Source organism: Pygoscelis adeliae, unplaced genomic scaffold (genome assembly GCF_000699105.1).
Source record: "Pygoscelis adeliae isolate BGI_AS28 unplaced genomic scaffold, ASM69910v1 Scaffold4, whole genome shotgun sequence".
Lineage (NCBI taxonomy): Eukaryota > Metazoa > Chordata > Aves > Sphenisciformes > Spheniscidae > Pygoscelis > Pygoscelis adeliae.
The window spans coordinates 5,082,747-5,110,624 of record NW_008824986.1 but is presented as its reverse complement, the minus strand read 5'-3'; the positions used below and the strand labels follow the sequence as shown (position 1 = coordinate 5,110,624).

Below are 27,878 nucleotides of genomic sequence, written 5' to 3'. Positions count from 1 at the left end.
CACGCCCCCCCCCCCCCAATCAATCCACCATGTGAACAGAAGAGGGGAAAGGAAGCAAAACCAAAAACATCTGCACTACCTTGAGGTTAGAATATGATCCTATTACATGTGGAAATGGGCATCAGTCCTTGCTTGTCTGGTTTTATGGGCTCAGCCCTCTGAAGTGCTAAATCCCATGGGAATGTGCTCGAGAGTGCTGAACACTTGACAGGACTCAGCTCTTGGCCTGCTGGGAAAATACCTCCGGGGGAGAGAAAAGCCTTTCTCCATATTTGGGCCAGGACAGAGAACTAAGGTAGCAGTTAAACGGAAATAATAGTGTTAGCAATAATGCAGAATGGCACTGAAAGGAAAAACAAGTTGGGAAAGAACAAAGGTAATGAAGCAATTCAGCCCTGACAATAGCTGTGGAGGCACATAGCAAAGTCGTTTTTCCACAGGACTCAATTTATCCTCAAGGTTTTGGCGTTACCAAACTTTATCCCTGCAGGCTACGTGAGTACCTCTGTTGCTTTAATGCAACATGCAGGCAGTAATGAATATATGCTACGGTAAAACAACACAGATCCCATGTGCAGCTCTGCCCAGCGGAACCTCCAAGTGCACCGTCATCCCCTCCCCACTGCTGCTGTTGGCACAAGCCAGCAGAGTGGGGTCACAGCACGGGCACAGCACTGCCATCCATTTATGAAGCCTGTGCCCAGGTTTTTCAGATGTTCAAACCGTTCTTTTTATTCCAGAAAATGCAAACTCGACAAAGATTTCCAGGGCTGGCTCCTAAGCAACCATAACGTAAGACAGTACAGGATAAGTACTGCCCTGGTCCAGGCATGACTGCAGAAAAGCACTGGGCATTTCACCGTCAGTGTGTGGCAGGCTTGCTGCCTGGGGGACGAGAGAGCTGGAGGGAAAATGCCTCCTACTCTGCATCGCCCCTTAACAACTATTTGGCTAGCCAGGAGTGTCAGAAAACACAGGAGTAGGAGAGCCCGAATCCCCTCTCGCTACTGCTCTGTGCCAGCAATGCCAGGCCCGCTCAGCGCGAGCCTCGGAGAGGGGCACTGGGGCTGTGGGGTCGGGCACAGCACTCGCTCGCTGGGCACTTGGGCACTGGCAGGCGAGAGCCTGCTGCTCCAGGCTGCTGCTCGGAGCCCTGCAGCAGAAACACGGGAGTTATTTTTGCTCTGCTGGTTGAGAGCGCTGCTCCGTGCCTCTGAGCACCACATCCTGAGACCTCTTCCCCAAACGAGGACCTGTTCCTCAGCTTGTGCATGCTCTCGCTGTGACTGCAGTTCACCCAAACTGAACCTCTGCTCCCAGGAATGTGCAGAAATTAAAGTCCAGATCCCTACCAATGTCAAAGCTCGATTCTTCCATTTCATACCACTATTTCATGAACTTTACATGATCAAAATACCTATGGAAATTGTTGTTTCCACTATCAAACTCTTTCTCTAAAAGTCCTGATGATCGCTGCTTTGAAAATTTTTCTTGTTCTGTTATAAGCTTGTCTTGAGATGCAGAGTGGGGGATAAAAAAGAAGCTATAAATCATCAGAAAATGACAGACGTATCACATGTATTTTCTAATCGAGAGACAGGTACAGCTCTAATCCAGTTCAGATCAGACACGTTCCCAACAGAGCAGGTTCAGCCGCCTCCACTCACCACCCACCCTCCCGACTTGCCTCTGCACTAGCTGCGGATTACAACGCTATGTACGCTGCTTTATCGTTGCTCTGTTAAAAGTTCAACCCCAAATTATACCAGCACATTTAAAAACAATTTTCTATGCCTTTCTCTAAACACAGCGGATGTACTTGGAAAGAAGTGAAGGCTGCCTTTTATATACTTTCTCTTTTCTACTCTGACATTTCCTGACTCCAAACCAGTGGACACTAAAATAGTTCAGACATAAATTGGGTGGGGGACCTCAGCCACAGGCCAACTATGCAGCCTTTAAAGCTTTCAGCACATGGATACTTATGTCTTACCAGAAACGCTCCTACAGCATTTCAGGGTCTGTAATCACCCACGGGCCGCCTGCCCCGTTTGAAAACAGAAACCACATTCCTATTTCTGACCAGTCGCGTCTTATCTGCAGAGGGTATTACTGATGAAGGGTTATACCCCGACCTGCCCAGGGCCTTTTATGGAAGGCAGCAGGTTCCGCCTGTAAAGATGAGGTATCAGACAAAATATTCACTTCTACTGAGCTGATTTTTGCAATTCCTGCCTTGTCCTGAACGGGAGCACGACTGGTATACTGAAAAAATTCAGGGTGAAGACAGTCAGAAATGTCATCCTGCCTTTTCCAAAAGTGTCTGTATCTTAGAGACATCAGTAGCTGTGCAGAGCAGCCTATCTGCTATCCACATTACAGAAAAGGTGCAGTGCCTGTATGCATACTCTTCTCCACAAAGCACGCAAATAACAGCGATATAGATATGTGCAATCAGAGTGTCACGAATCATTCCTAAAGTAACAATTACATCTTAGGCAAACTCAGCTAGTGCTGTAATACCACTATGGTGGCTGGCTGTCTTTTTCATGGCTTGACTACATGATTTTCTAATAAGAATCTAATAAATCTTGTAAGTTACCGGGGGATTAACATAACGGTTTCCAACGCAGAATTAATTTCTTATGCTATATGCTGCGGGCAAATAATGCCATACTATATGACCATACAAGAAAAAATACAAGGGCAAATGCAATCATTTATATGACTATGCCATTGTTATCAGTATATAAAGTATATTGTGCTGTAAATAAAGGCCATCTGTAAATAAATATACTAAACAAAGCCTACTGAACACAATACAAAAACTCTTATTAACTTTGGTAGGTTTTAAATCGGGATCACCTGCTGTTTTGAGGAGGTTTTCCAGAACACATTAAGCACTTAGGGACCATAAGTTTCAACCAGAGTACATAGCTCATACTGTCCTATATTCCACTCACATACATTCCTGCAATTTTTTAACTTGTAATTTAGATTTTTTTTTTAAGAAAATAGAAAAAAAGAAAAAAAATTGTCACCCGTATCTGTCTGCAATTCATTTTGCTCTACATCAGACCAACACACTGCATCTAGCTGCAGTCTTTAAGATGCCATGCAGAACAGTGGCAGTGAAGGACACAACATGCCATGCAGCACAGTTGTTTTCCAGCAGAAGACAACCATAAACCTCTGGGTTAAGTAAGGAAAGGCCACCTAGCATTTGGTTATAAATACATACTGGCAATGGAAAGCACACCAGTATGCCAAAACTGACATTCTGACACAGCAGTCCAAACCCACGTCCATGCCAACATCGCCTCAGGAATGCAAATCACAAAATACCTTCAGAATCAACCGCCGTCGATAAACTCTTGTAGTAATTCTCTGCTCTTCATCTGAGCTCGAATCACTCTCAATCTCACTGTCACTACATTCCTAATAAATGCAGTTTTAGTACATTTGAACAGCACATTTACAAGACAGAACATGCTGAACAGGACTAGAAGAAGAAAACAGAGGTTATCATGGACAATGTGTTTCCTGTCTCTATTATGTATGACTCGCAGTTTTGCTCTTAAAGTATATCGTGGGAGGAGACCTTTTTGCTCCTTGGCGTGCTGTAGCTTGATAAGTATAGCAGGTATGGAATATCTCAGCAGCTCTTAAGTCTTAGAAAATGGTATTTGCAATGCATCTGACCTGCGGAGTTTCTAAATCTTACATAGTTGTTAATTTTGTGTACAAAAAACCCTTGTCGTAACTGCTTCTCCTCAAAAATTAATGTTTCAAACAAATTGTATGGATTCACAAGGTATGGGAAGTGAATTCCCACATAAAGAAAGATGACAGTCACGCAGAAAGATTCAGTGGAGCACCTCCACAAAGAAGATGATAAATAAGCATATTTAAGGACTTCTCCATGTAAAAGGCTTTCCTGCTCAGTATTTATCTGCTTTTAAGTAGCAAAACTGTAGTGTGAAGTACAATCACTCTGCATTTTTTAAGAAGGGAACTGGTAGACCTCAGCTCAGGGCGAGGGGAAACAGGCCGATGCTGGTCTCAGCTTGGTGCCAGGAGGTACCACAACCGCACGCAGGCGTCCACTCTGTCCTGGCACCCTCTGACAGCCCCAATGTTTTCCGCTCTGAAACCCAAGGAGCTCCTCGGCTTTGGGGCTGAGCAGCTCTGTGTGCATATGCGTGGCAGAGGGCTTCATACTGTGTGTGTGACAGACACAGGGCAGAGGCCCTTCTCACATGATGTTTGGCTGAACCAGCCTTTTTCTGAATAGAGAAATTTGAAAATTTTCTCTACAATTACTCAATGACAGCCCAAAACTGATTTTAAAGTAATGAATAGTGGAGATTGCTAACTGCATTTCTGTTTCTCTTTTTGAATCTGGCCCAAGACATCCCAAACAAGAAGCATTTCTCAGAAATGATGGGTAAAATAAGAGTAGGCATAGGTGGGTGGAGGAGAAAAAGGACTATATAACAAAAAGCATTTAGGGCAGGATGACAGTAGTCATCTGTGTGTAAAGTCTCCTGCTGTCCTCTGACGCTAGCCAAATATATATAAAAAAAATTACAATCTAACCCTATCCTGAAGAAGTAACAAGAAACAGAAGATTCCCAGCGGGCACGAAGGTTTTGGAGGAAGAGTTATTATTAATGAACAGCTTCAAGTGGTTTATTTGTGATGGAATTCTGACACTAGGAGTCACTTCAACCAGGTGGTGGACATCATCCTCTTTGGGATGATAGAGCAACTGTGCTGTGCTCTTCTCATTTAAAAAGATCACTGGAATCTGATACTTGAGCATTGATAGAGAATTATATGGCCTACACTGTCACTGCACTGCTTTTGTAAGCTTTTGGGCATTTACGTGGACTTGGGATGAGGCCAGCAATTTGTTTCATCCACGTCAGCAGGCAGCAGCAGTATCAATTGTCTGAGTTTATCTCTTGTTGCAAACTGTGTGCCAAAACACTGACGCAGCCCTCACCCTGCACGTGGATGACTATTGCTTCTTAGCTCTTTCCCAATGGGTCACAGAAAAAATCTCTTACTTTGGGAATTAATTTTATTTTGTTCCCCCTTTCTTTCCACAAAAATAAATCCCTTTCTGCCATACTTTTCTCTTTATGGAGCATTTCTGAAGAACGCCTTGCAGAAAGACTGCAGTTGAAATTATCTTTGTTTTCATGACAGCACATGAAATGTGTCACCAGGAATTGGACTGTGTTAGTAATTAAACTATTGACTTCAAATTACATTAGAAGATATTCTTGAAGAAATATCAACAAGATATTAGAAGCAATTCTTGTTGTCATTCTAACAAACACTAGTTTGTTACCCATTCAGGCTTTGTGAGACACCCACGGTTAGAAATCACATTATTTTCTGATACCATTTTATTCAAAGATCATGTCTATAAAAAGACTTGTTATTTAGAAGATAAAATTATCACCCTTTACATAAAGCAAAAGTAGTGCAAAAAGCACGCATAAGAAAAGCATACGCTTACTCTTCCCAATCCAGATGGGATATCCAAAAGTTAAGAGAACACAGAAGTGGATGACAACTTATCTTCTTACTGATGGGAATCCACAGGGGGAAGGGCAGCACTATTGCACACCCTCAGAACATTACAGTGTGCATCTACGCTTATCCCTGCATTTAAACTGAGCATAATAATAACAGCCCGAGGTCTGCCCCAAAGCCTACCAACACTAAAGGAACTCTGCCGTCTGCCTTTAACTGGATTTGCAGAAGGCTTTTACTTACATTTTTTAAGTATTCCAGTAATTAGTAAACATTAGGAAAGATCTTCGCTGCTTCAACTGTGTCACGAACTAATAACAAGATAATAACAATCATATGCTGCATAACTGCTGAGACATTATGTTACCATCAAATAAAAGAACTCTTGGTTGTATAATTGAAAGAATAGTTTAAAATGAACTAATTTAAACCTGAATGATTTATTACAGCCTACCACAGCCAACATTTTTATTGTGCTACAATAAAAAAAAAAAAGCTATATCATGTAGTAGCAATTCTACTGAAACACCTCCCTTCCAGAAGTCATAATCTCCTCCTGTATTACATCCAGGAAAAGACAATCTCAGCAGAGAGAGGAATGTAGAAGAAACTCTGCAGTTCCCTTTTTCAGCCTGGTTCCCCGCTGGCCCTGTGGCCTACCTCCTGTGGCAACCCTCCTGCTGCTGGGGTGTGAGGTGCACGCAGCTACAGGGCTATAAGCCATTCTTTGAATCAGCTTTACTTTTAAGCTTCTGGGAAATAAGTATAAGCAACTGAGAAAGCTATTAAAATCTTCACTGTCAGAAAACAACTTATAACTGAGGTTCTGCAGTTAAGGATGTGCAAGCCGGGCAAGGTAGAAATGAAGGTGAGCCCTTCCGCGGTATTTTAAGAAAGAACCACCACCTGGAAAAGTGCTTTACACATTTGGAAATCTTTTGATTCCTCTTGGCTGGATGCACTTTAGAGTTGGGATGAACAAGGCCGTGAAACAAAAAACATAAGGAGGAGATTAAAAACTACCCAAAATTTATTTTCCTGCAAATTAACAGAAAAAAAATGCAGGGGGTGTTGGGGACAAGGAGCAGGATAGGGGCCGAAGAGTCCCTGTATCTCTTTGCTCACTTCAATGTCACAAAAAGAGGGGAAGCCAGTGGCATCACCGTAACTGGAAACAGATGGAAGACAGCTGAGCTGTTTGGCACTGTTTACACAAGTGGTATGTCAGGGCAGGAGAGAGGCCTGTTCCCCCAGCGATGCCGCACGGTGATCCCAGAAGCTGCTCTAACCTCTCCCAGGGCTCGGGGCCAGTCAGGCAGAGGATTATACAGCCCTGCTTGACTCCTGTGCCTGCCCCGACTCCACCTCATTCTATTCACACCACAGAATATAAATTTCCACTAACTTCCATTTTTCTTAGTTTAGCAATAAATAGAAAAGGCATAAAGAAGCATTAAAAAAAAAAAAACCAACCCTGTCACAAACAACATTACAAGTCTTACAAAAAATGAATGTCAAGCAATATGTCAAGCAATGGGGACACCTCACACAGTTAATAATTACAGGACATACTGTACCTTCTGTTCAGACATTACTGCTCCCTCCTCCTCTTGGATGCTTGTTCTTGGCTTGCCATCCTCAGAAGTACTCCAGCTCATCTTCTTCACACTGACAGGCACAGATGTTTTGTTGCCTTCTGTTGTTGGCTTGCTAGTCTCTTCCAAAGATTTCTGATATGCTGTTGATGATAACGTTTGCTCATCAGTACCAGCTGAAATTTGGGGCTTTGTTTTCAGGGCTTCTTTGTCACTCTGTTTTCCCACATCATTTAAAGATTCCTGGATGTAGGATTTAGTTTTTGCCTCTGCTGTGGATTCGGATAGGCTTCCATTTGTTTCTGGCTTCCCTGCTTCTCCTTTGACATATGAGGTAACAGAATCCCTACATTGGTCCAAGCTACAAGAACAAGAAAAAAGAATAAACAGCCATTTAGTGCTTAAATCACACGCAGAAGGGCAAAGCACCGAGCCTCTTGCTAAACCTTCATTCTTAGCACATACGTTTCAGACAGAGAAAAGTAAAATTTTAAATTCAGCTTGCAAACATCAATCTATTTAATACCCTTGTCTTCTGCATCATGGTATCTTTTCAGAAGCAGTGAGAATATGGTGAACACTGGAAACAAGGCCAAATGTTTTATGTTAATCCACTTCCACCTGTTTTTATTCTCCCCCCCCTTCCCCCGGGGGGGGGGGGGGAGAGGAAGAAAAATACACAAAACCTACCATTTACCTTGTATAATCACGCGATAAATCCCTGAGGCATTAATTCTTTAACTTGCTCTCTAACCAAGGAGGTGCTGAAAGTACCTGTTACTGTGCAATTACCAGTAATGACCAAACAATTAATGTTATTTTTCCCCCAAACTACAATATCTGTACTCCAGATAAGTCATGCCTTTTAAAAAATATTGGTATCTGAAAATAAATCCTTAGACAATGCAGAATTTCAGTAATACATAAAGCCAAAGGCAAGGAAGGTTACTACAAGATAGAAAGCTGACCAAAATTTTGCCTCAGAGTACCTGCAGACAGGTTTAACCTGCACTTCTGATGCATGGTTTTCTTCTCTTTTGCATTTTTGCTTGCTTTCAGATAAGCACTACGACTGTATACATGAAAAGACTATAGCTATTTGCTGGCAAAACTCTTATAAAAGATAGCAAATTGAATTCATCTAGTTATGGATATGTTATCTTCTTAAGGAAGCCCTTTCACTTCTAGAAGTGATCTATTTTACTAATTTAACACAATATAAAATGCAGAATAACACTGCTTGCTTAACAGAACAGAAATCACAGTAGATCAAGTGCTCTACAGTCCTGAAAGACAATCAGTTTGCTGAAATCAATGGACGAGTTCCCACTGGATTCAATAAGAGAGTATCTTATGCTACCTGGAACCTTAAAACATCCTGAGTCAAAGCTGCAAAGGATGTAGACTGCCGACAGACAAATGATCACTCTGCAGATAATCATTCTCTGCTGATTTACAGCTCATGAAGACCTGGCTCCTTCAATTAGTAATCATGGGAGCCACGTTCAAAACAAAGGAAGGCAGAAGCTCTTCACCCAGTGGGTACCAGTAAGGCTGAACACGCCAACACACGTGAATGTTGAAAGCTTAAGCAGGTCCAAGGGGAGGCTGGAAAAGCTCATGCAAGAGAAATACATTGAAGATAAATATGTAGAAAGCATCCACCTCAGCAGGTCAGTATGCTGAAAGCAAGTGGAGCCTGGGAAAGTACTGGAGGAAAACAGCGTGTATGTCCACTCTCCTCCTTCCCTGAGCATCCTCTGCAGTCACTGCTGGGAGGCAACATATGGGACTAGATGGATTTGGTATCACCATTCTTACCTTCTTACGCCTTATAACTCATCTCTTTAAAAGTCTAGTAAATCAGCATGACATAACACGCTTGAAGTAAGTGTTATAAAAACAGTGACAATTTAAAAATTGGCTTATGGAAAAAGTAATAACTACCTGAGGGAAGGCAAAGACATGCAATGAAAACGACGACTGCTAAAAAGGTACTCGAGAAATAAAAGTAATGTAGTATCCTGGTTTCAGATAACGTACATTTTATAGTCCTCAATTCCAGTTACATTTATGCATCACTTAGATTAATTCAAAGTGGAAATACACAAGATAAAGAACAGGAAAAGTAGTATTATCCTCTAAACATAATATAAACTAATTCTGAAATACCTGTATTAAGAATGAAACCTGATAAATACACATTTTTAAAGACAAATATGTCTGAGGCCAAACTGAGTCAATTATAGAATAGCGGAACAGCAGCCTCAGCACTGCTCCTGGAGGTAAAAGCAGCAGGGAAAGGCTTGCGTGCGCGCGCGCACACACACACACTCTCTCTCTCTCTCTCTCATACAAAGATCCTCACCTATCATCCAAGCGATCTAGCAGGCTACCACCTAGTCTGCGTCCCGACGACGGTGGCTCGGTGACACTTGGCGAGTCAGGCTGCCAACCTGTAATTGAAGACATTTCGTGTTCTGCTTGTTGAACACCTTTAAGAATTGACCATACTCTTTCTTCCGTCATCTCCTCAGACTCAGCTCCTTCTTCCAGATGAACGTCCTCAAACAGAGATTTAAGCTTTTCTTCTGTCATCTCCTCATCAGTACCAGACTTTTCTCTCTCAGGCTGTTCAGTCCTTACTCCTGTTTTACTAGTCTCTTCACTCTGCCTTTGTTTAGCATCTTTTGATATCCCGCCATAACTACCAAGATACCGCGGAAAATCCTTAAGGTCCACTTCCTCCAACTGGCTCTCGCCTACGGAAATATCTTTAGGTGTTCCTTCTCTAGGCACCGAGAAATCGAGTTTGCTGTCGTCCAGTGAAGTGTCTTCTTCAGTCACCACTGGCGGTGCTGCTGCTGTACCATCTACTTGTCCCTGGGAGGTCACTAACACGTCACTCAGTCTACTGGGAGTTCTAAGGGGTGACTCTAGGCTAGAGGTGTCGCTAAAGAAATCGTCCTGATGGAAAGGGGTGGGCGGCACGAAGCGCAACCCAGTGGGAGTTTCCAGTTCCACTTGAATGGTGGGATAACCTAAGGAAGACAGCACATTTGGACTGACTGGGATGAAGCATGGAGCAACAAATAAGCAAATGTCAAATGATTCACGAATTACTTGAAGTATGAAATGTATGAGGAAGTGCAGGTGTATAAAAGAACAAATGCAGTTCTGATAGATTTCTTTACTTTGTCCTAAATAGATGGAAGAAAAATGAGTACTGCCAGTGAATAGTACAGTGAAGCCAGTACGTTTGACTATTTTGTATATAGTCTGTAAAGATTTCAGCAATTGTTTTCGCAGCCATTTTAACATTTTCAAGCTATAGCAGATTGTCTGATGAGCATGCAATAAATCAAATGTGGACAAGAGTGGTTGTCCCTTTATACCCAATACAATCTCTTGCAGCCATATTGTGTAAATCTTTCTTTCCCAGTTTTTATTTTTTTTTAAATTTGGAAGTTTAATAAATAGATTTTAGAGACAGAAGTAGATCAGAACATAGGACAGCCACTTTTTTGTCAGTAGGTATTATTTCTAAAACAGGTCCACATTTTTAATATACCTTTATATAAAAATACACAATACCAGCAATACAATGCTACTAATCTATATCTCCGATTTAACCATAGAGCCACAAGAATGGAATAGTTAGAGAATGAGGAACAGAAATGGATCCTAATGAGGGTACTAAAGAATAGTAGATCTAAATACACAGCAGGATAAAAAACTAAAAGAAGGAAGTTAACAAAGGAATAAGAGAACACAAACACAACAAGGGAGAGCTATATGAATATTTCAGGTACAGTAAAGTTATACAGGTGAGAGGACTGTGGTGAGTAAGGAGATCTTGGTGATCTTGGAGAGTGAGGCGATCTTGGTGACATGGGAACAATCAGATACACTGATCAAATAAAGAGAGAAAAGAAAAGAAAAATTGATGAAAACATGGGAAAACCATACAAAAGGATTAAACTGAATACACACATAAAAATGACAACAAAATCTGAAGTTCACTTTCCAGCAAATAATACATTGGGTAACCTACAAAAGGAAAAAATATATGCCGTGGGGTTAACTTGACATTGTGCTGCCTGCAAAGGGGGGTGCATTAACACGGTTTGGTTGTTTTCTTTCCTGAATCAGCTGAGAGAAAGGAAAAGGTGGTCTGGTCTGGTCTTGGTGAGGAAAGGAAGCTTGAGGAAGGCTCAGAGGAGAGGAGAGACAGAAAGCAACTGCAGAGAAGCGTATTTTTTCATAAAAACATTGATGCTGCTATTAAAAGGCACAAGCAACATTTCAAGAGCAACTTTCTTAAAATGTCAACAGAAAATTATTTCTGTAATGCAATGATTCAATGACCAGCAATGCTGCTCAATAATGGAGGTACGCTGAGCTTATATGCTCTAAAGAAAAAAAAAAAATCCTACTAAAATACAGAGAAAGCTCAATACATACTTGAACAAATTACAAAAAGCAAAGGAAATGTTACTTACTAAAGAAAAATCTTATTTAAGGAGCTATTTATAATACATGTGACAAAAATCAAAGTAAAGAATGTAGTAACCCAGTGCCTGTTAACTAACATTTAAAAGAAGAAAACCAACAACATTTAGCATCTTCAACATACTGATAAATAATAAGTCTACCTATGGCAATTCTGTTCTACAAGCAGAATTTCATTTATCCTTTTAATCTGGCTCAAAATTAACGTGCACAATTCTGTTCTCAGTTGGTACAGCTTCCATGTGAAAATTACTACACAATTTTACCCATTAGTAGACTGAAAAAGATATTCTTTCATGCACTAATAAAACATTTTCTTATTTTTCTACTGCCATTTTAGAAATGGTCCAAGTGAAAAATCATAAAGTAATTAATGTTCACTTGTCTCAAAGAGGCTTGGTAATAAATTGCACGTTAATTTACGCAATTACTAAGCACTTTTTTTTAAACTGGTTCTTCCTTCTTTTTTTCTTCAGAGGATTCTTACTGTTACTTATCTAGACAGGAAGCCAAAGAATATATGTATTTCCAGGTAACTCGGAAAGCATACAATACCAAGTACATTAAAAATATACATGGGCAAGCCTCAAAGCACAACTGTTGCAGGAGAAAAACATTCAGGTCTTGTCAACTGACACTGAGGCTGATGGGAACAAGCTTACTCAGGCATATATTTGTGGGATCCTGGGCTTATTCTTCGAGATAATTATGTGCAACCTACGTATCGTACCATGAGTGTGCTTTAGGAGAGGAAAAAGCCTTCACATTAGAAACAATTATTTCTACAGAACTTACTGTCTGTTTTTAAAGTCTAGTTTATACAATATTATTGTACTATTGGACATATCACTGAACTAAATATGACCATGGAATTCAATTACCATCAATGGGATCATGAAAAACGTTATTTTCATCTGCAAAACTTCTGGTGCCTGAAATATTTCCATAATCAAATATTGGTCCTTCCAACAGGGTCACGATATCTATTCGATTAATTTTTGTCAATACAGAAGTTAAGGCATCAGCTGAAAAACAAATAAGACACGTCAGAAAAAAGTTCAGCATTGCAGAACTGTGTAATCGTCTTTCTCAGTTACATTCACATTGCATTAGTTATAAATTGCTGTCATATGTTTCTGTCCCAATGCCTTTGGTTCTAGCAAACCCCATCATTTGTCTAAGTAGTCATTCTGCTGCCTACTTACTCAAGATATACATCTATTAAGAGTCTTCCCTCTCCCCCAAGTATAATTGTATTAGAGCACAAAAGACACAAAGAATAAGGTCAGAGAGTTCTTAAAGAACGTATTTACTTACTACTGAAACAAAATATCCTTTTACTGGAGCGTAAAAGGAGTGTAAAAATCCTTTTACCATTCTGTTTCGAGGAACAAAAGAATAGGTAGCCATGTAGGTAATAATGCATGTAAGGCCATTCATGCAGTTCATCGTGAAATCTCATTTACAGTAATCTTGTTGCGAGAACACAGTAATACTGGAAATTACTTTTACGGTGAAAGAGATCAAAGTAGACTCAAATACTGTGTAGGAGTATGTGGATTAGAGAATAGTAATGAACACCATTGACCTAACACAAAAATCAAAACCTCTCTTTCGATTTGAGCAATTCTAGTGAAATGCACAGATAAACACAGTACAATCAGCGCAGAATCAGTGTCTCCATCACTCCTCACAGAAGGAGGTTTAGTCTTTTCTTATGACCTGCAATACTGCGAGACTACCTCACTTTTCCAGGCAGCCTATTTCCATGTTTCACATTCCTTGGTACTGGAAAGTTTTCCCTAATATTTTCTTTACTGGAATTTAAGTTCGTTACTTGTGCCATCAATTATGGATGTGGAGAACAGGTTATTTCCTTCTGCATATATACTGAATAAATATGACACGTTTCTGACTTCTGGTAAAAATATAACTGAAACTTTTTTTTTCCATCAGTGGTTTGCAAAAGACATTCATAGTGTTTTCTTCATTTTAACCTATTTAGAGCAGGCAACAGATGAAATGGGCTATAACTTATAAACAACAAAAGTAACTACTTGAACTTACTTGTAGCATTTTTCCCATCTCTGGTAACCCATTTTTTTAATAACATGAAGCTTTGAGCAATAAGAGAATTTGGGTTTTCTACTCGGATTTGATTTATTTCATCCACAGAAAAATTCAGTTCTCTTGCCAGTTCTATAAAGACAAAAAAAAAGCAAGCAAGAAAAGAAAACAACAACAAAAACACCAAACAAAGCACAAATCCCTCAATCATCCTGGCAGGCTTAAAAATATTATCTTTCTTAGATCACACAGATGTCAACAAAACTGACACAAACTTTATAGATAAAGATGAACATGGCATTATATACTCATACTTTAATTTCCTAAGACAGACATAATTTTGTATTTCTATCATCTCTGTGAGCTATTATATTTACACCCAGTAAGCCACTTAAACATGGTGAAAAAAAGCTTCAGGGAGACTACTTCATCACCGCTGATTTAGAAAATCTGGTTTTTTTCTGGTGACTGTTACCCCTTTGTGAGCTGGCTCTGCAGCTCCGCACCGGTGCTGTCGTCACCTGCGCCCAGGGAGAGCTGGCTGCTGCAGCTGTAAGCCCATGAAGGGCCAGCTCTGCCCATCAACACATGGAGGTACAGCGGGCATACAGTTAGGCAACCCCACACATGGCGCCGACTTGCTGGGGCACTGCTGGGCTACCTGCAACCTCCAGGGCTTTGGGGAAACTGCTGTCCAGATACAGAGGCAGCCCTAAGCCCGAGTAGACAGATCCTCTTCAACTCCTTGGGCGAACGTCTTGAGAGGAGAGCCATTTTAGCTATTTTCCCTACGAGTTTCTGTTTGATTTATTGCAAGACCATGGGATAATTCTTCACAGCTATTTCATATTAGGCATCTTTTGCCCAGCAATGTGTTGCGCGTTTTGGGAGGCTGGGCTCACTGTGAATTTGGGAGAGCCTGATGCGGCTTTTGGTAAAAGACTACCTGAAAATGTAATAGCGAAGACTAATTTCAATATTAAAACAGAAAAGCTTACCTGTCCAGCTAAGTCCTAGGTGATCGGCTACAATTGCCATCCTTATATCTGTCCGTTCACATGGACTCTGTGGACCTGTGATTTACAATTTCTCGATTAAAAAGGTTTTGCACAGAAAACCACAATACTGGACAATAGTTTATTATAAACAATAGCTTTAATTTGACTAAGTTGCCAGTGCTTATATTGTTTATTAGAATGATTGTGTGTCCCAATAACCTACAAAGCAAATTTTTTTCACAACTTTTATATTTTCACCTGTGTAAAGCCAAATGTCAGACTACATGATGTCGTGTAATGAAACCAAACATGCTGACAATCTAGCTGTTAGAATGTACACAAGTTGTTCAATTACTGGTGGAAACCACCAAGACCAGATTATCATCTATTTTCTCTACTTTGACAGAATAAATTTGCTGTCACAAAAGAAATCTTTCAATTTCTGAGTTACATCAATTTTTGAGTTACATGAATGTCTTCAGCATGCTTCACTAGCTTTCTACAGTACAGGATTTGTTTGAAGGAAGAAAGAAGAGTATAAGACAGCACATACAGATGACAATGACAGAATGAAAACTACAGTTAAGTCACTCCACAGGCAATCACAACAGTTCATGCACTAGGATCAACAAGTTGAAAGTTTTACAAACTAGGCTTGATCTCCACGAAGTGAGCCATGAGAGCTCCAGAAACCTGACTGCCTTCATTCTCACCAGTCCTCTTACTCCTCCTCCTCTCACTGTCGGCCTTTTCAATCTTTGATTTTATAGATGCTGCCTCTGTTCTCATGTCTCTAGCAGACTTCGATGTAATGGAAGGCTGGTAAACTTGAGTAGCTTCTGATAAGGATGTGTTCCTTGATGTACTGTCTTCTTCATCATCAGAGACCTCTGACTGCATCTTTTTCTCTTCATCAGATAGACGATCCACAAGCTTTAATGTCTCACCACTAATTCCCTTAAAATATTCAATGGAATGTTTACATACCTCCCTAAGCTGATTTTTCCTTACTTTAACTGTTGTCATGGTGACGGAGGTAGATCTTACCTTTACTGGTAATTTAGAAGGAAGCTGTTTTGTTTTTTCTTTCTCTACCTGCTCTTGTTTTGGCAGGGCTGGAGTTCTTCTAGCTAGATTACTCCTATGTGTATTTTTTACAGGAATCCTAGACCTTGCTTCTAGACAGGGAGAAGAATTATTTTGTTTTGCTTTGTCAGGCTTACTAGCCCCTCTCACTTTACTCCCTGTATTGCTTTGGAGATTATTTTGTGAAAAGACTTCTTTTACTGAGCTGGCCTTTACAGGAAGCTTCGATTTTCCTCTAGCCCCTACCAACTCTGTTGACTTTTGCTGCTCTCCGTGTGGTTTTTGCTTATCTCTTACTCTGTGTCCTTGTGTTGTCCCTGTACCTTTTCCTGAAGTGCTTTTCGCTTGGTTAGCTTTCTGGAGGGAACATTTTGGTTCCAAATGTTCTTTTAGCACTACATTACAGGTAATATCATCTGTAGGGACAGCAGATGAATCCAAATTGTTGTTGTTATTAAAATTATCTTTTGGAAAATCAGTGTTTTCTGTTTGCCTACAGCTTGTCTGGCTAGAAGCTGAACTCGCAATCACTGCTACGGTTTCATTTTCTAATCCCTGACCACTTGGCATTACAGCTTCTATCTTATCTGTCACTTCGCCAGGGCCATCTTTCTTCAGAGTCATGGTGGAAGCAGAAATTCCCATTTTAATTGGTGTGCGCAATTTGGGATCAACTTTAGAAGCATTTACCGCTGCCGATGATTTTTCCAGTGAGTTACTACCAAGTGTTTGTTCCATGCAATCTCCACTGGCCTGGATGATGGGCTTATGTTCAACTGCTGTTGTTTCTACTGGTCTCTCTAGGTTTGTTTCTACAGTGTTGTCCCCTGCCTGTGGTTGTGTGATGGCAGTGACTGTACTTTTATCCCCTTCCCCCTTGTCCCCTGACTTCCCTTCAGAAGTATGCTCACCAATCTGAAAAAATTGGAGTCTTTCTTCAACAAAATCCCTCTTGCTCATGTCAATTGCACCACTGCGAGTCATCTCAAACATCTTCCCTTCATGAAATGGGAAGGGGTTGGGCTCGCTAGTTGGCGTACTTTCATCTGTTGGAGTTCTGGCTGGAGTTGTATCAGGTGTTGTTGCTTGAGATCTGTCTTCCACTGCCAGACCAAATGGCTTAGCCTCATCATCCCTTGATTTAGTCTCAAACACTTCATCATCACCTCGGTTATTGGACCACGGATCAAAATCTAGACTCTTAGTGGCCACCGTTTTGAAAGGCGTTGCAAATTCTTCGTCTACTTTGTAACTGAAATACGTATCAGGAAATACAGTCCTGTCAGGGTGTCTGCCTTCCAAAGTGAAAAACTGTGCCCCTGACTTCTGTTCGCTCTTATCTCCGGCTTTTTCAGAAGCTGGACCCTTCGAAGGTGCCTTGTCTTCTTCAGGGCCTACCTTGCCTTCCTCCTCAATGACTTCAAGCTTACTCTGGCTAAAACAGCGATCAGTCTGCTTTAGAATGCCTTCTGTAGTCCATACGTCCTTTTTGGTTTCAACTGCTGGACCTGCAAGTTTAGAATCACTCTCAGTTAAACCATCATCTTCATCTTGCAAATCATAACCGTCAAGAGAGTCAATCTCTGTCGCATCGGTATCATGGGAGAATTCTGCAGTGGTTGCTATGGAACACTCTGTGACAGACTGGTCATTGTTATTCCCATTTTGCACTACATCATTCTGGGGTGAATCAAGCCCAATGTCAAACTCATCAGGTTTCCCAGAAATGGGGTGTCCTAACTCTTTCTGTTTCTCAAGATTTTCAGGGGCTCTGGGTTTTGAGGTTTCTTTCTGGTCATCTTCCAGTTCTTTCAGTTTGAACGTATACTTTTTAAGTGGAACGGGTTGATAGAGAGATTCATCATCACTGGAGTCACTGACATCTGCTCCCGGTGGCACAGGAGACGGCGGCTGTACTCTTATGACAGGTTCAGCCAGTTGGCATTTGTCATGTTCATCTTGCAAGTTCACTTCCGTCATCTCCATTTCATTCTCAGTGGAATAATGAGGCTTCTTTTCTGACTCGCCTTGATCTGCATCCAGTGGTGGAGGAGGAGGGAATTCAATGTAGGCAACTCTGCTACCTTTGGGTCTTTTGTTAGAGTCCTTATTTATATGATTAGGTAATGCTTTGTCAGTCTGTGGTTCCTCAACCTCTGCCTGTTTTACAGATGTTGACTTAGCCTCTGCTTCCTCCTCTGATTCCTCAGATACCTCAGGTATAGGACTGGGCTTGCCTGGGATATAAGCTATTAGTGAGTCGGGTGTTTTAGACGTAAACTCGTAACTCACTTCCTCTGAACTCGGTGTTTCTGGTGTTAAAGGGCTTTTACCAGAGCTATCTATGAAGGACACTTGTTCTAGTGTGTCATCTTCTGGACTACCTTGTGGAGAAGGAGGTTGTTTTTGCTGTCTAGCTGCGTAAAATGTCCCCCTTGTCTCTTGTACTGTCTTACTCTCCTGACTGACAATTTTTTTAATATTTCCTTGTTGCACCTCTTTCTCATATTGCTTTCCTACTTGAACAAAACTGACATAAACAGGTAAAGTCTTAATTTCTTTTACTCCCTCAGTGCTTACTAGCGGTGCAACTTTATCCAAGTAATCACTGGCACCGGGGTCAACCAACTCACTTGAAGGAAATTCCTTTCCTGGACTACATTCTAAAGAATCTGGTGATTTGCTAGGGGATATCTCCATTTCCTCAACAGGGGGACTTATACCTATCGAGCTCTGCTGCTTGGTAACTTTTCTGATTTCTGAATGCTTTATTTTTTCATCTTCCACATAATCAATCTGCCTCTCAACTTTCTCTTTAATCACAGCTGATTGGGATACTTTAGCTGAAAGTTCATAGACACCATCAAGTGTGGTTCTCTTCTCCTCAACAATTCTGACTGGAATGTGGGACACAGCAATTTCTTCTTTCCTTTTGGATATTTTATCAGCCACTTCACCATTACGTTCCCCCTCCCTGACAACAAATTCTCTGTATAAAACCCGTTTTGAGGGAGATTTTACAGTCAGTTCATTCACTTCTTCTGAATGAATTCCGTTTGCTGCCAGTTTGTGCTCTGTCACAGTGATAAATTCACTTTTTGTGTCAGCTTTAGCTTCAGCATGATCAACATGGTTTTCTTTTACCGTATCTGGAACCAGCACATGTGAAAGTTTTTCTTTTTGTGTTTTATGATTAGAAGTTCCAGGACTTTCCCACGTCCTATAGATTTTTTTGTCCCAATGTCCCTTCGCTGTTGAGTCTGAGCCATACGCCAGGTCTTTTGCCTGTGGTTCTGAAAAGTATTCTGGCACGCCTTTACTCATCTCAGTTCTTTGTTTTTGTGTGTCTGAAGCACGAAAGTCTTCGATAGCTTTCCCTTTACCCGGAACAAAATCTTCCTGTATTTTCACCTCTTTCTGTAAAGCTGTGCTGCCATCAATGACCTCTACTTGCTTTGCGTGCTTCTCTCTGGAATAAAACTGATACACTGGTAACTTACTTTCTTGCAATTTTTTTACTGGAATTTTGGACTGACCATCCAGCTTTTTTTCTTCTTGAGTTACATCCTTACTCCTTGGACTTATACTTTGTTCAAATTTAAGCCTAATGGAACTGAGCTTTGATTGCTTCAGCTGAAATCCAGTCTGTGAAACCTCTGGTACTCCAGTCTGCTGAGCACTTCCTTTGTGTTCCATAGTTTGTTTAGAGTCCTCTGCAGATTGCACAAATATCCTTTTTTCAGGACTGCTGGGCAAACTGGACGCTTTTCTTTCATCCACCTTGGGAAAGCATTTCCCATCATGTGCATACTGCTTCACCTTATTCCATTCATCACCGGACGATGCTAATTCAGAAAGCAGAACTTTCTCAGGGCTGCTGCTGGCAGAACTCTGGCTAGAATGTATTTCTTTGCCATTTTTTTTATGCTGCTTTTTCTCTGGAGACTGTAGCTCATCATTCAACTTCTCTGTTTTATCCCGAAAAAACTGTGATACTTCAGTCAGTTTTTCTTCTGCCTCTTTAACAGTCCTGTCCACCCTGTCTTCATATATCAACTTTTCTCTACCTCTGTCTAATCTATCCTCAGTAAAGCGCATCCACATCGCATGTTTTGGACTACTAACATCTCCAGTGTAGTGTAACACTGTCACTTTATCATAATGATCATCTTTAGATATTTTACCTACACCATTTTCAGATACATCTTTATAGATTTTGGAGAGAATCTCTTTTTTGGGGGCAGTAGCTACTTTTTCTCTGCATCGTTTATCAGACCCCTGTAACTCTGCACTAAGGGGTAGAGCATGATCAGTAACTGACTCCTCAGTATCAGAATGAGACACATCTAGCTTTTCTGAAAGAAGCATTTTCTCAGCAAACCTGTAAGACTCCCCTCTAAGTTCTGACAACTCATCATCATGGTATTCTATTGAGTGCTGACTCAAAAGCTTCAGTGTTTTGTAAGAGTCATCAGACATGAGTTGAGCAGAACTAGGGCGACTGTCTTCTTCCTGGGACACGGGAGTGTTAACTCTAGAGGATTCCAGATAAGAAGGAAGTGACTCTTCAGCCGTGAGCTCCTCTTCTTCTTGCTGACCTTGTTCGTCTGAACAAGGAAAAGCATCATGTTTTTCCAACTCTTTTAAGTTAATATCTCCCCGAGGTAAGTCTTTCTGATATACATACATTTCTTTTTCTGGATGCTTTTTTGTTTCTCTAATAATGACTTCAGTAGGTTCAGCCTGATTACCTTTTTCAATATGGACCTCTATTATTCGCTCCAGTTTGGGTTTCATTTTGCTGTCCTTCTCTGCATGTTGTGGTGAAGTTTCAGCAGACTTGCTAACATCGGATGTTACTGATGATTTATGTTCAAACAGACCTGCCAGTTCTTTGGAAGGGTCGCGTCCAGACTGAAAGGCTTTCATTATGTCATGAACAGACATTGTTTCCTCAATTCTTTCAGACGTGCTTTCAGTGCACGGAGGTTTATGATAAACCATCCTAGTTGTCGTAGTGATATGAGTTTCTTCTTTTACTCGGACACCTTTACTAAGGACACACTTATGGTCGTCATCTTCGCTGCTGCTGGCTTTCATTTGAAAAGCTTTAACCTTCTCTTTAATAGATCCAGCAGGTTTTTGCTCCAGCTCCATAAATGTAGGGGTAGGTTTCGAGGCTGGTAGCTCCTCTGCTTTCTGCTCTGGAATTTCTTCAGATGATGGTTCATAGCTGCGGATAACATGAACTACTTCAGTTCTTGTTTCTGTAATGACGGGAGGGATGGGTACATCATGGAAAAGTGGTTTTGGGCCCGTGCTTTCAGCACTTTGTGGGGCAGAAGGTGTCTTTTCACTCCTTGTTTCAAAGCCACTGTCAGATAAGGGACTTTTATCTTGATCGTGTTGAGAAAAGTCATCTGGAGACTCTAAAATAGTATCTGTTCCAAAAAAGGAATCTGCAATTTTACATAACTCCTTTTCTGATGTTGAAGGCCTCATGGAGGCTGGAGGCATTTTAAGTTTATGTTCCTGCAAAGCAATAGCTGGTTTTAAAACGCGTTTTTGTCTCTCTTCACCTTCTTTTTTCCCCTCTTCAAACTTGTACTTTATGTTTGTTAATGAACTGCTACCGATATCATTTGCTAAGTAATCAATAACTTTTGACAAGCTATAATCCTTTTCTGACATGGTTTTAGTTTTAATTTGGACCTTCTCTGGAGCAGACATAGGAGGGCTTGTCAAAGCTTGCTGTCTCGCTTCATCAATCTCCTCTGTACTGAACTCTACCCAGTCATCCTCAGACAGGTGTCCTTGATCACTTTTGGATACTTTAGCCGACCCTTTACTTTCTAAACACACATCTTTTTTCAGGATCTCACTAACTTTTACTAAGTCCTCTTTTACTTTCTCAACAATTTTAAAGGGCTCTTCATCATCAATTCTACCCTCTTTTGGTATCTCAGGTTGGAACGGTTTGTCCTCTGCGACATCTGTCTGCAATATTGCAGTCATTCTTATTAGATCCTCTTTCATTTCAGCAACATCTTTCAGTATCTCCTGACTGGAGGATAAAGAAGATGGTGTGGACAATTTGAGAGCAGAGGGTGCTAAAAACAAGGATGATTTTATTGGAGATGAAGTTCGATTAAAGGGAGGCTGTGTGCGTGCCTCTGTAGTCGATGTTTTAACAGGTGACAGTAACGCAGCAGCTGATTTTGTAAGTGAAGATGACTCTGGGAGCTTCTTTAATGCTGGTTCAGACAAAACATTGACTACAGAATATACTGGCACTGTTATTGTTGATGAAGTTACTGATGAGGTAGTTGCAGATATTGACCCAAGGGCTGTGTACAAAGCACCTGCAGGAGGAGTTCTCATTGACTGGAAAGCTGATGGTGCTGAAGACACAAATGACCTGAGTGGAGAAAATGACATTGTTGTAGCTGTTGAAAACACTCTCTCAGCCGTGTCAGCAACTGCGTTAGCAGCACAACTTGCAGAATGTGCAGCTGCAGCGATCTTGTCTTGAAAAACAGCTGCAGCTTTGGATCCATTTATTAAGTTGGCAGAAGACGGGTATTTCAGAGGTGACACAGATCCATTAAGCAATGGTACATCTGTGTGCCCAGCTATATGTTTTGCTGGCGGTGAGAGAGACGAGGCCATCAGGACTTTAGAGGATGAAACAGCATCAACTGCTGATTTAGCAGGTGACACCACTGACTTTAGAGGGGACGATAAAAGTGAAGATGCTGATGTCATGACTGATTTAAGTGGCAAACTTGAAGAGTACATGTTAATGTTGGATTTGGGGGATGCTGGAGGCGTCATGGTTATGGATGATCTCTCCAAGAGAGATCCTGCTGTAGTCACTGGAGATGTCCGAGGGGGGAATGTGGTAGTGGATGCCAGCCCTTTTAGACTAGCAGCTTCTGTGACTGCGGGAGCTCTGACGAAAGAACCTGAAGTAACCTGTATATTGTATGGAGGCTGCGATACCACAGTTTTTATTGGTGAAGAGATCGTCCGAAATGATCTAATCGGAGATGCTACATCACTAACAGATTTAACTGAAGATGTGGTAGAAGCTCCTAATGTGGATTTGATTGGAGAAGCAGAAGAAACAGACCATATTGATTTTAATGGGGAAGCTGTAGGAGTGTTAGAGGAAGAGCTTGATAAGGAAGTGAAGCCTGATTTGGTTTGCCCAGGCACTGTAATTGGAGCTGTTGTCCATGACTGATATGGCCGTGTTGAAAAGAATGGCTTGTATGAGTAAGTAGCAGGTAGGGATCTTGTTGCTCCTGCACTCCGTTCAACTGTTTCTTAAATTGTTAAATTAAAATCAAACATAAAAATCAACAAAAATGATTGAAAAACAGAGAGACCAGAGAAGAAAATTGGTCAGTAAACATTGTAATATTACAAAAAGCAAGTACAATTGTTTGCATGAGTTAGGATGAAGGAGGCAAAAGAAGATTTAAAAAAGGAAAGAAAAAAATAGGAATGAGCCATATACTGATGACTGGTCCAAACCAAAAAGCAACGTGAAATGGAAGACAGAAAGCACATAGCAACCAAATCTGCAAACAATGAAGAACAGAAAACACAAAGAAGGAATCCATAAGGTAAAAATAAAGCCACATCAAAATTTCTTCTCTTACTTCCTATTGACTTTCTGATGTGCTACTTCTGAAATATTCGTATTGGTTCTATTTTGCCTGTTTAGGTATGTCTCTGCTTTGCACAACTATTAGAATTATCCTTTTAATAATTTCTGTTGTTGTTGTTCTATTCAGATATTGAACCTATACAAAATATAAACTTGCGTAAAATGACATTATATAGCTAAAATCTTTTTTTTTAAACCACTCAGAACTATTTCATGCAGAACCCAAATTCCTTTAAGTGACAGGCAATTGATGTGCAAACTGTGAAGCAACCGGAATAAATTCAAATCTATATCTCCCATGCACAACTCGGATATGCTTCACACTCACAAAGCCAATAAGAGCAAGAGCTTTTCTGAGTCAGTATTTTAAAAAAAATAAAAACAAACAAAGAAAAGGAACTTTTGCATTTGTTTCTCATGCGATATTCCTTTTGTTTGGTAAAAACTAAAGTAAAACTTTACATGAAATGATTTTAAGAAGCATATGTCATACATGAAATATGGGAAGTATGATATATGACAAATGTGAGCAAGCAAAGCAACTGAATCAGTTTTTATTCATGCACAACGTATCATGTCAAAACGAGCACAGAGATTAATACATTTTGTATGCTGTATTAAGCACAAATATGTAAACTTTACAAAATCATTTCACAAGAGGCCATTAAAAGAAGAGTACACTTTTTCTACAAGATGTAGTGTCTTGGTACCTTTTGAGGAGATTTCTTGTATCAGCTCAAAGACAGACCTGTTCAACTTTACATTTCTCAAAAGGTAACATTAGAAAAGCAGTCAAAGAACAATATATTATGCAAAAACTTCCTGGCAAGGACAAACCTGTTCACTGTTGTCATCCCCCAGAACACTCAGCTTATTCATAGGCATTTTGAACAAAATCATCATCAACCACATTCTGCATCACAGGAGGTACTCATGCCAGAAGACAGTATTTCTGGGAATCCCATTACAGCATACATATTCTCTGATACAGCAATAACATTCAGAGAGTTGACATTGAAAGTAACTTAGAGGGCTTTTTTTTCTTTAAAGTTGGAGTTAGAAATGGAGCTAAAATATCCAAACAACTTATTCAACGTACCTTTCTCTGAAGTTACACTAATAATTTGTCAAACCTGCTTGATCTGTCTTATAGACAGACAGCAACTTACTGTGAAAGAAGCTTAACAAGGCTAATACTAAACTGTTAAAGCACACACGCTCTTACAGAATAGTGAATATTCAGTATACCACAGGTCCATATCCTGCAAGGAGAAATGTGCTGGTCCTATAGAAGCCAATTGAAGCCCAGAAGGCGATATGGATGGCTGGTGATTCTGCAGTACGAGAACGTTTAGGTTGAAGAGAGCTTGAATACTAGGCCTGACTGGCACAGCCTATGTCAAGAAACATCCATTTTTCCTTGCAATTTTATTTCTAAGCGCAAACATACTTTTTTTTTCCTCCAAAGAAGAAAACATAGTGTACTTCCATTAAATGAGCTAGACTTTATTATGAAGATTAATTAGCAGCAGCTGCTAACATTCACCAATAGTTCATACAGTCCCAAGTCCAAGAAACAAACCCCGAAATCATTCTGAGAAGAACTAACAACAAAACAACTTGTTCAGCAGTTCGTGTTTGGAAATGTCTTTACAGGGACCCCACTGCGCTGTGATGAGCCAGTCTGTCACAACTGGCTAGTAAGGCCATCAAACCAACAGGCTCCCCTCTTAACTGCTCTTTCTCCTGTTAAATCACAGATTCAGACATGCTTAAGATGCTTTTTCTGTGCTCCTTATTGCAGTTGAGAAGATGAACCGGTACAAAGAAAAGTGAGTAATTTACCAGTGTGTGCAGCCATGACATAACTCAAACAGCAGGGAACTGGGCAATTTTACTATTTTGAAATAGCAAAGAAATCCCCACAACCATGCAAGACTTTAGAGTGGGATAATATTCTAAAGAGTGGTTTTATATAACAGCCCTTTTTGGCTACTGAACACTCTTGGCCTTAACAGTTTCCATCACTCTGCATCCAAGATTTTATCAGAAAACAGATGTTAGTTACTACCTTCTGTGCACCAAACTACACTTCCTTGCTTGCAGCTGGTAACTGAAAGTGCTGAGTGAACCCATCCAAATGGCCACCGCTCAGCCTTGCTTCTCTTCAGCTGCAAGCATACAGCCAGGAGCAAGCAGGTTTAACCCACTGCAGCGCTCCTCTTCTGTGGGGAGCTCACTGCTGGGAAGAGCCGAGGGGCCCTTTGGTCCCTTTCCCTGAGCAGGGGTAAGGACAGAGAGGCAGGGGAATATCCCATCTGCCTCGCTCTCTTCTGCACCGGCACTGGCAGGGGTGCAGAGGCAAAAAAAACTGTATGTGTGCACGTGCATGCACACATGGGCTTGTGTGAGTAAAAAGAACAACGCCTGCTGCTACCAAAACGGTGGGAGCTGTGCCATCAAATTCTCTGGAAATAGGTAGAGGTCTATCACTCATATCCAATCACTGGAGCAAACACCCTGTGGTGTACAGCAGCCACAGCAGCAGTCCTGGCTCTGTGTTGGGTAGTGTGTGCTCTCTGGAAGAGCTGCATCTCCAAGATCACATCCTCCCCTCGCACCAGCATGGTGCAGGTGGTAGTGGCAGTTGCTGACCGCATGCTACGTGTGCACAGGAGGTGGCGCTCAGGCTGATGGCCAAACCACTATTTACGATCTTTCCTGGCAAACACAATCATTTTCGCATACCCTTTTTGCATAGCTCACAGCCTTAAGTAGTAACCATTGCCAAAAGGGATAGAATAGTTAAAGAACGGTCAGGAACTCCTACTGTGTTAACCCATCGTTTTTTTGAGTACAGCTCAAGTGGGTTTAGGTTTTTTCCCCCTCCAACTTTTTGCAAATGAGACTTAATGGACCTTTGCTGAATAAATAAGACTACTTTTTTTTTTTCCCCCCAATGAGGCCTGAAAAACTAATTGTAAGCAACATACACAGTCCTCAAACTCCTTTCAAGCAACTTCCTTTTCCCTCTCTCTCAGTTCCCATCAAGCCTTTGATGATACCTTAACAGTCCATCAAGATGTCTCAGGGGATCTGATAGCTTCTTCAGATGTTATACACTTGAAGTCTTCTTCCAGGCCTGAGAAGTGTAATATATTCTGGAGCACATCTGATCCAAAGAAGCCACAGATCTTATAGTATAATTAAACAGCAGCCATCCAGTGGGAACTCCCAAGACCTGATGAAGTTTGTCTATGGATTTTACGGAATTATATCAAAGGGTCTGTTGCAGGGTAGCAACTGAGAAGTCACGAGGGAAAAAAAATGCAAGAAAAAGCCTGGGAATGGGGAACAATAGCAGTCAACCTCAGACAGGAGAGGTGAGGGAGGAAAAGCTAAGCCAAATACATTTTGTATTTAACCGGGAAGGAAAGGAATGCCACAGGTCTGGTCAAGGGGAACATAAGTTTAAGAGGAAGCAATGTGTGGTGCCAGGGAATAAAAAGCATCTGCAGGGAACAGAGGGAAAAGGGAAGGGGAGGAGAAAGAAGAGGGAAAATATAAAATACGAGAGAGTCCATTTTGGCTAAGCATCTAAACATTTAAGCGCTTATCTGAATGGCATTCTCCAGCCTTGCTGAGCTTTTGCACAACATTCACTTCTACAGCAGCTCTCTCTAATCTTTCAAAGGGAAGAGGAACGGATTCTTTTTGAAAGCAATTTGCAATCCTCCTACTCTGGAGCTACATGGCATTTTTAAAAATTACTGTATTTTTACTTAACACGTGTCATTTGCCAGTCAGGATTCTTCAAGCTCTCGCAACACAAGAGTTCACAGACCATCCAAGAGTTTTGTTTTAGATAGCTGGGTTTTGTCTTTTTTTCTTTTTTTCCAGAGTGACACCAAATACAACGTTTATAGAAAAAATGTCTCTTCTTATGAAAAATCATGTATTATGGTTTAGTACTTTGGTAAGAGCAACTCACTCATTCCAGGCTCAGTCAGATAGCTGTAGCGCTTACGTAAAGCAAGGGAGACAAAGTTCTGGCGCCGGTCAGCTTTCTCCGTCTGCAACAAAACATAATACTGTTTAGTGCCTTTAGTATCCCTCTCCCCAATTTGAACAGAACAATCATCAAACCTCAGCATGACAGGCCGCATTTTGCGGTACACATCCCCACAAGGGAGTACGGACGTTTCCGTTCAGCTTCAGGAAGGCATGCTGAAGCCAAATTTGGGCAAGCAAGCAGGAAACGGACAGAGCCGGTCTCCATTCCTGCCTGCCATGTAACGAGCATCAGGCACTGTGGAGCAGGGACCACGGCTATTGGAAGTGGCAGAAACCGGCTGTGAATGACTACCCTTCTAGAACAAGCAGGGAAGGGACTGCAAC

The 27,878-nt window shown here is 41.0% G+C and overlaps 1 protein-coding gene across 1 annotated transcript in view; it reads right to left on the bottom strand.

The window, feature by feature from the left end:
• The window catches only part of ANK3 (ankyrin 3, node of Ranvier (ankyrin G)), a 210,343-nt gene that overhangs the window by 11,677 nt on the left and 170,788 nt on the right, over window positions 1-27,878 (bottom strand). The window contains exons 37-43 of the mRNA XM_009325841.1: window positions 27,472-27,553; window positions 15,433-23,127; window positions 14,720-14,794; window positions 13,722-13,853; window positions 12,536-12,679; window positions 9,511-9,598; window positions 7,125-7,503 (exon numbers count right to left, since the gene is read on the bottom strand). Coding sequence (XP_009324116.1) covers window positions 7,125-7,503; window positions 9,511-9,598; window positions 12,536-12,679; window positions 13,722-13,853; window positions 14,720-14,794; window positions 15,433-23,127; window positions 27,472-27,553 — 8,595 coding nt within the window. The remainder of the gene's footprint in view (window positions 1-7,124; window positions 7,504-9,510; window positions 9,599-12,535; window positions 12,680-13,721; window positions 13,854-14,719; window positions 14,795-15,432; window positions 23,128-27,471; window positions 27,554-27,878) is intronic.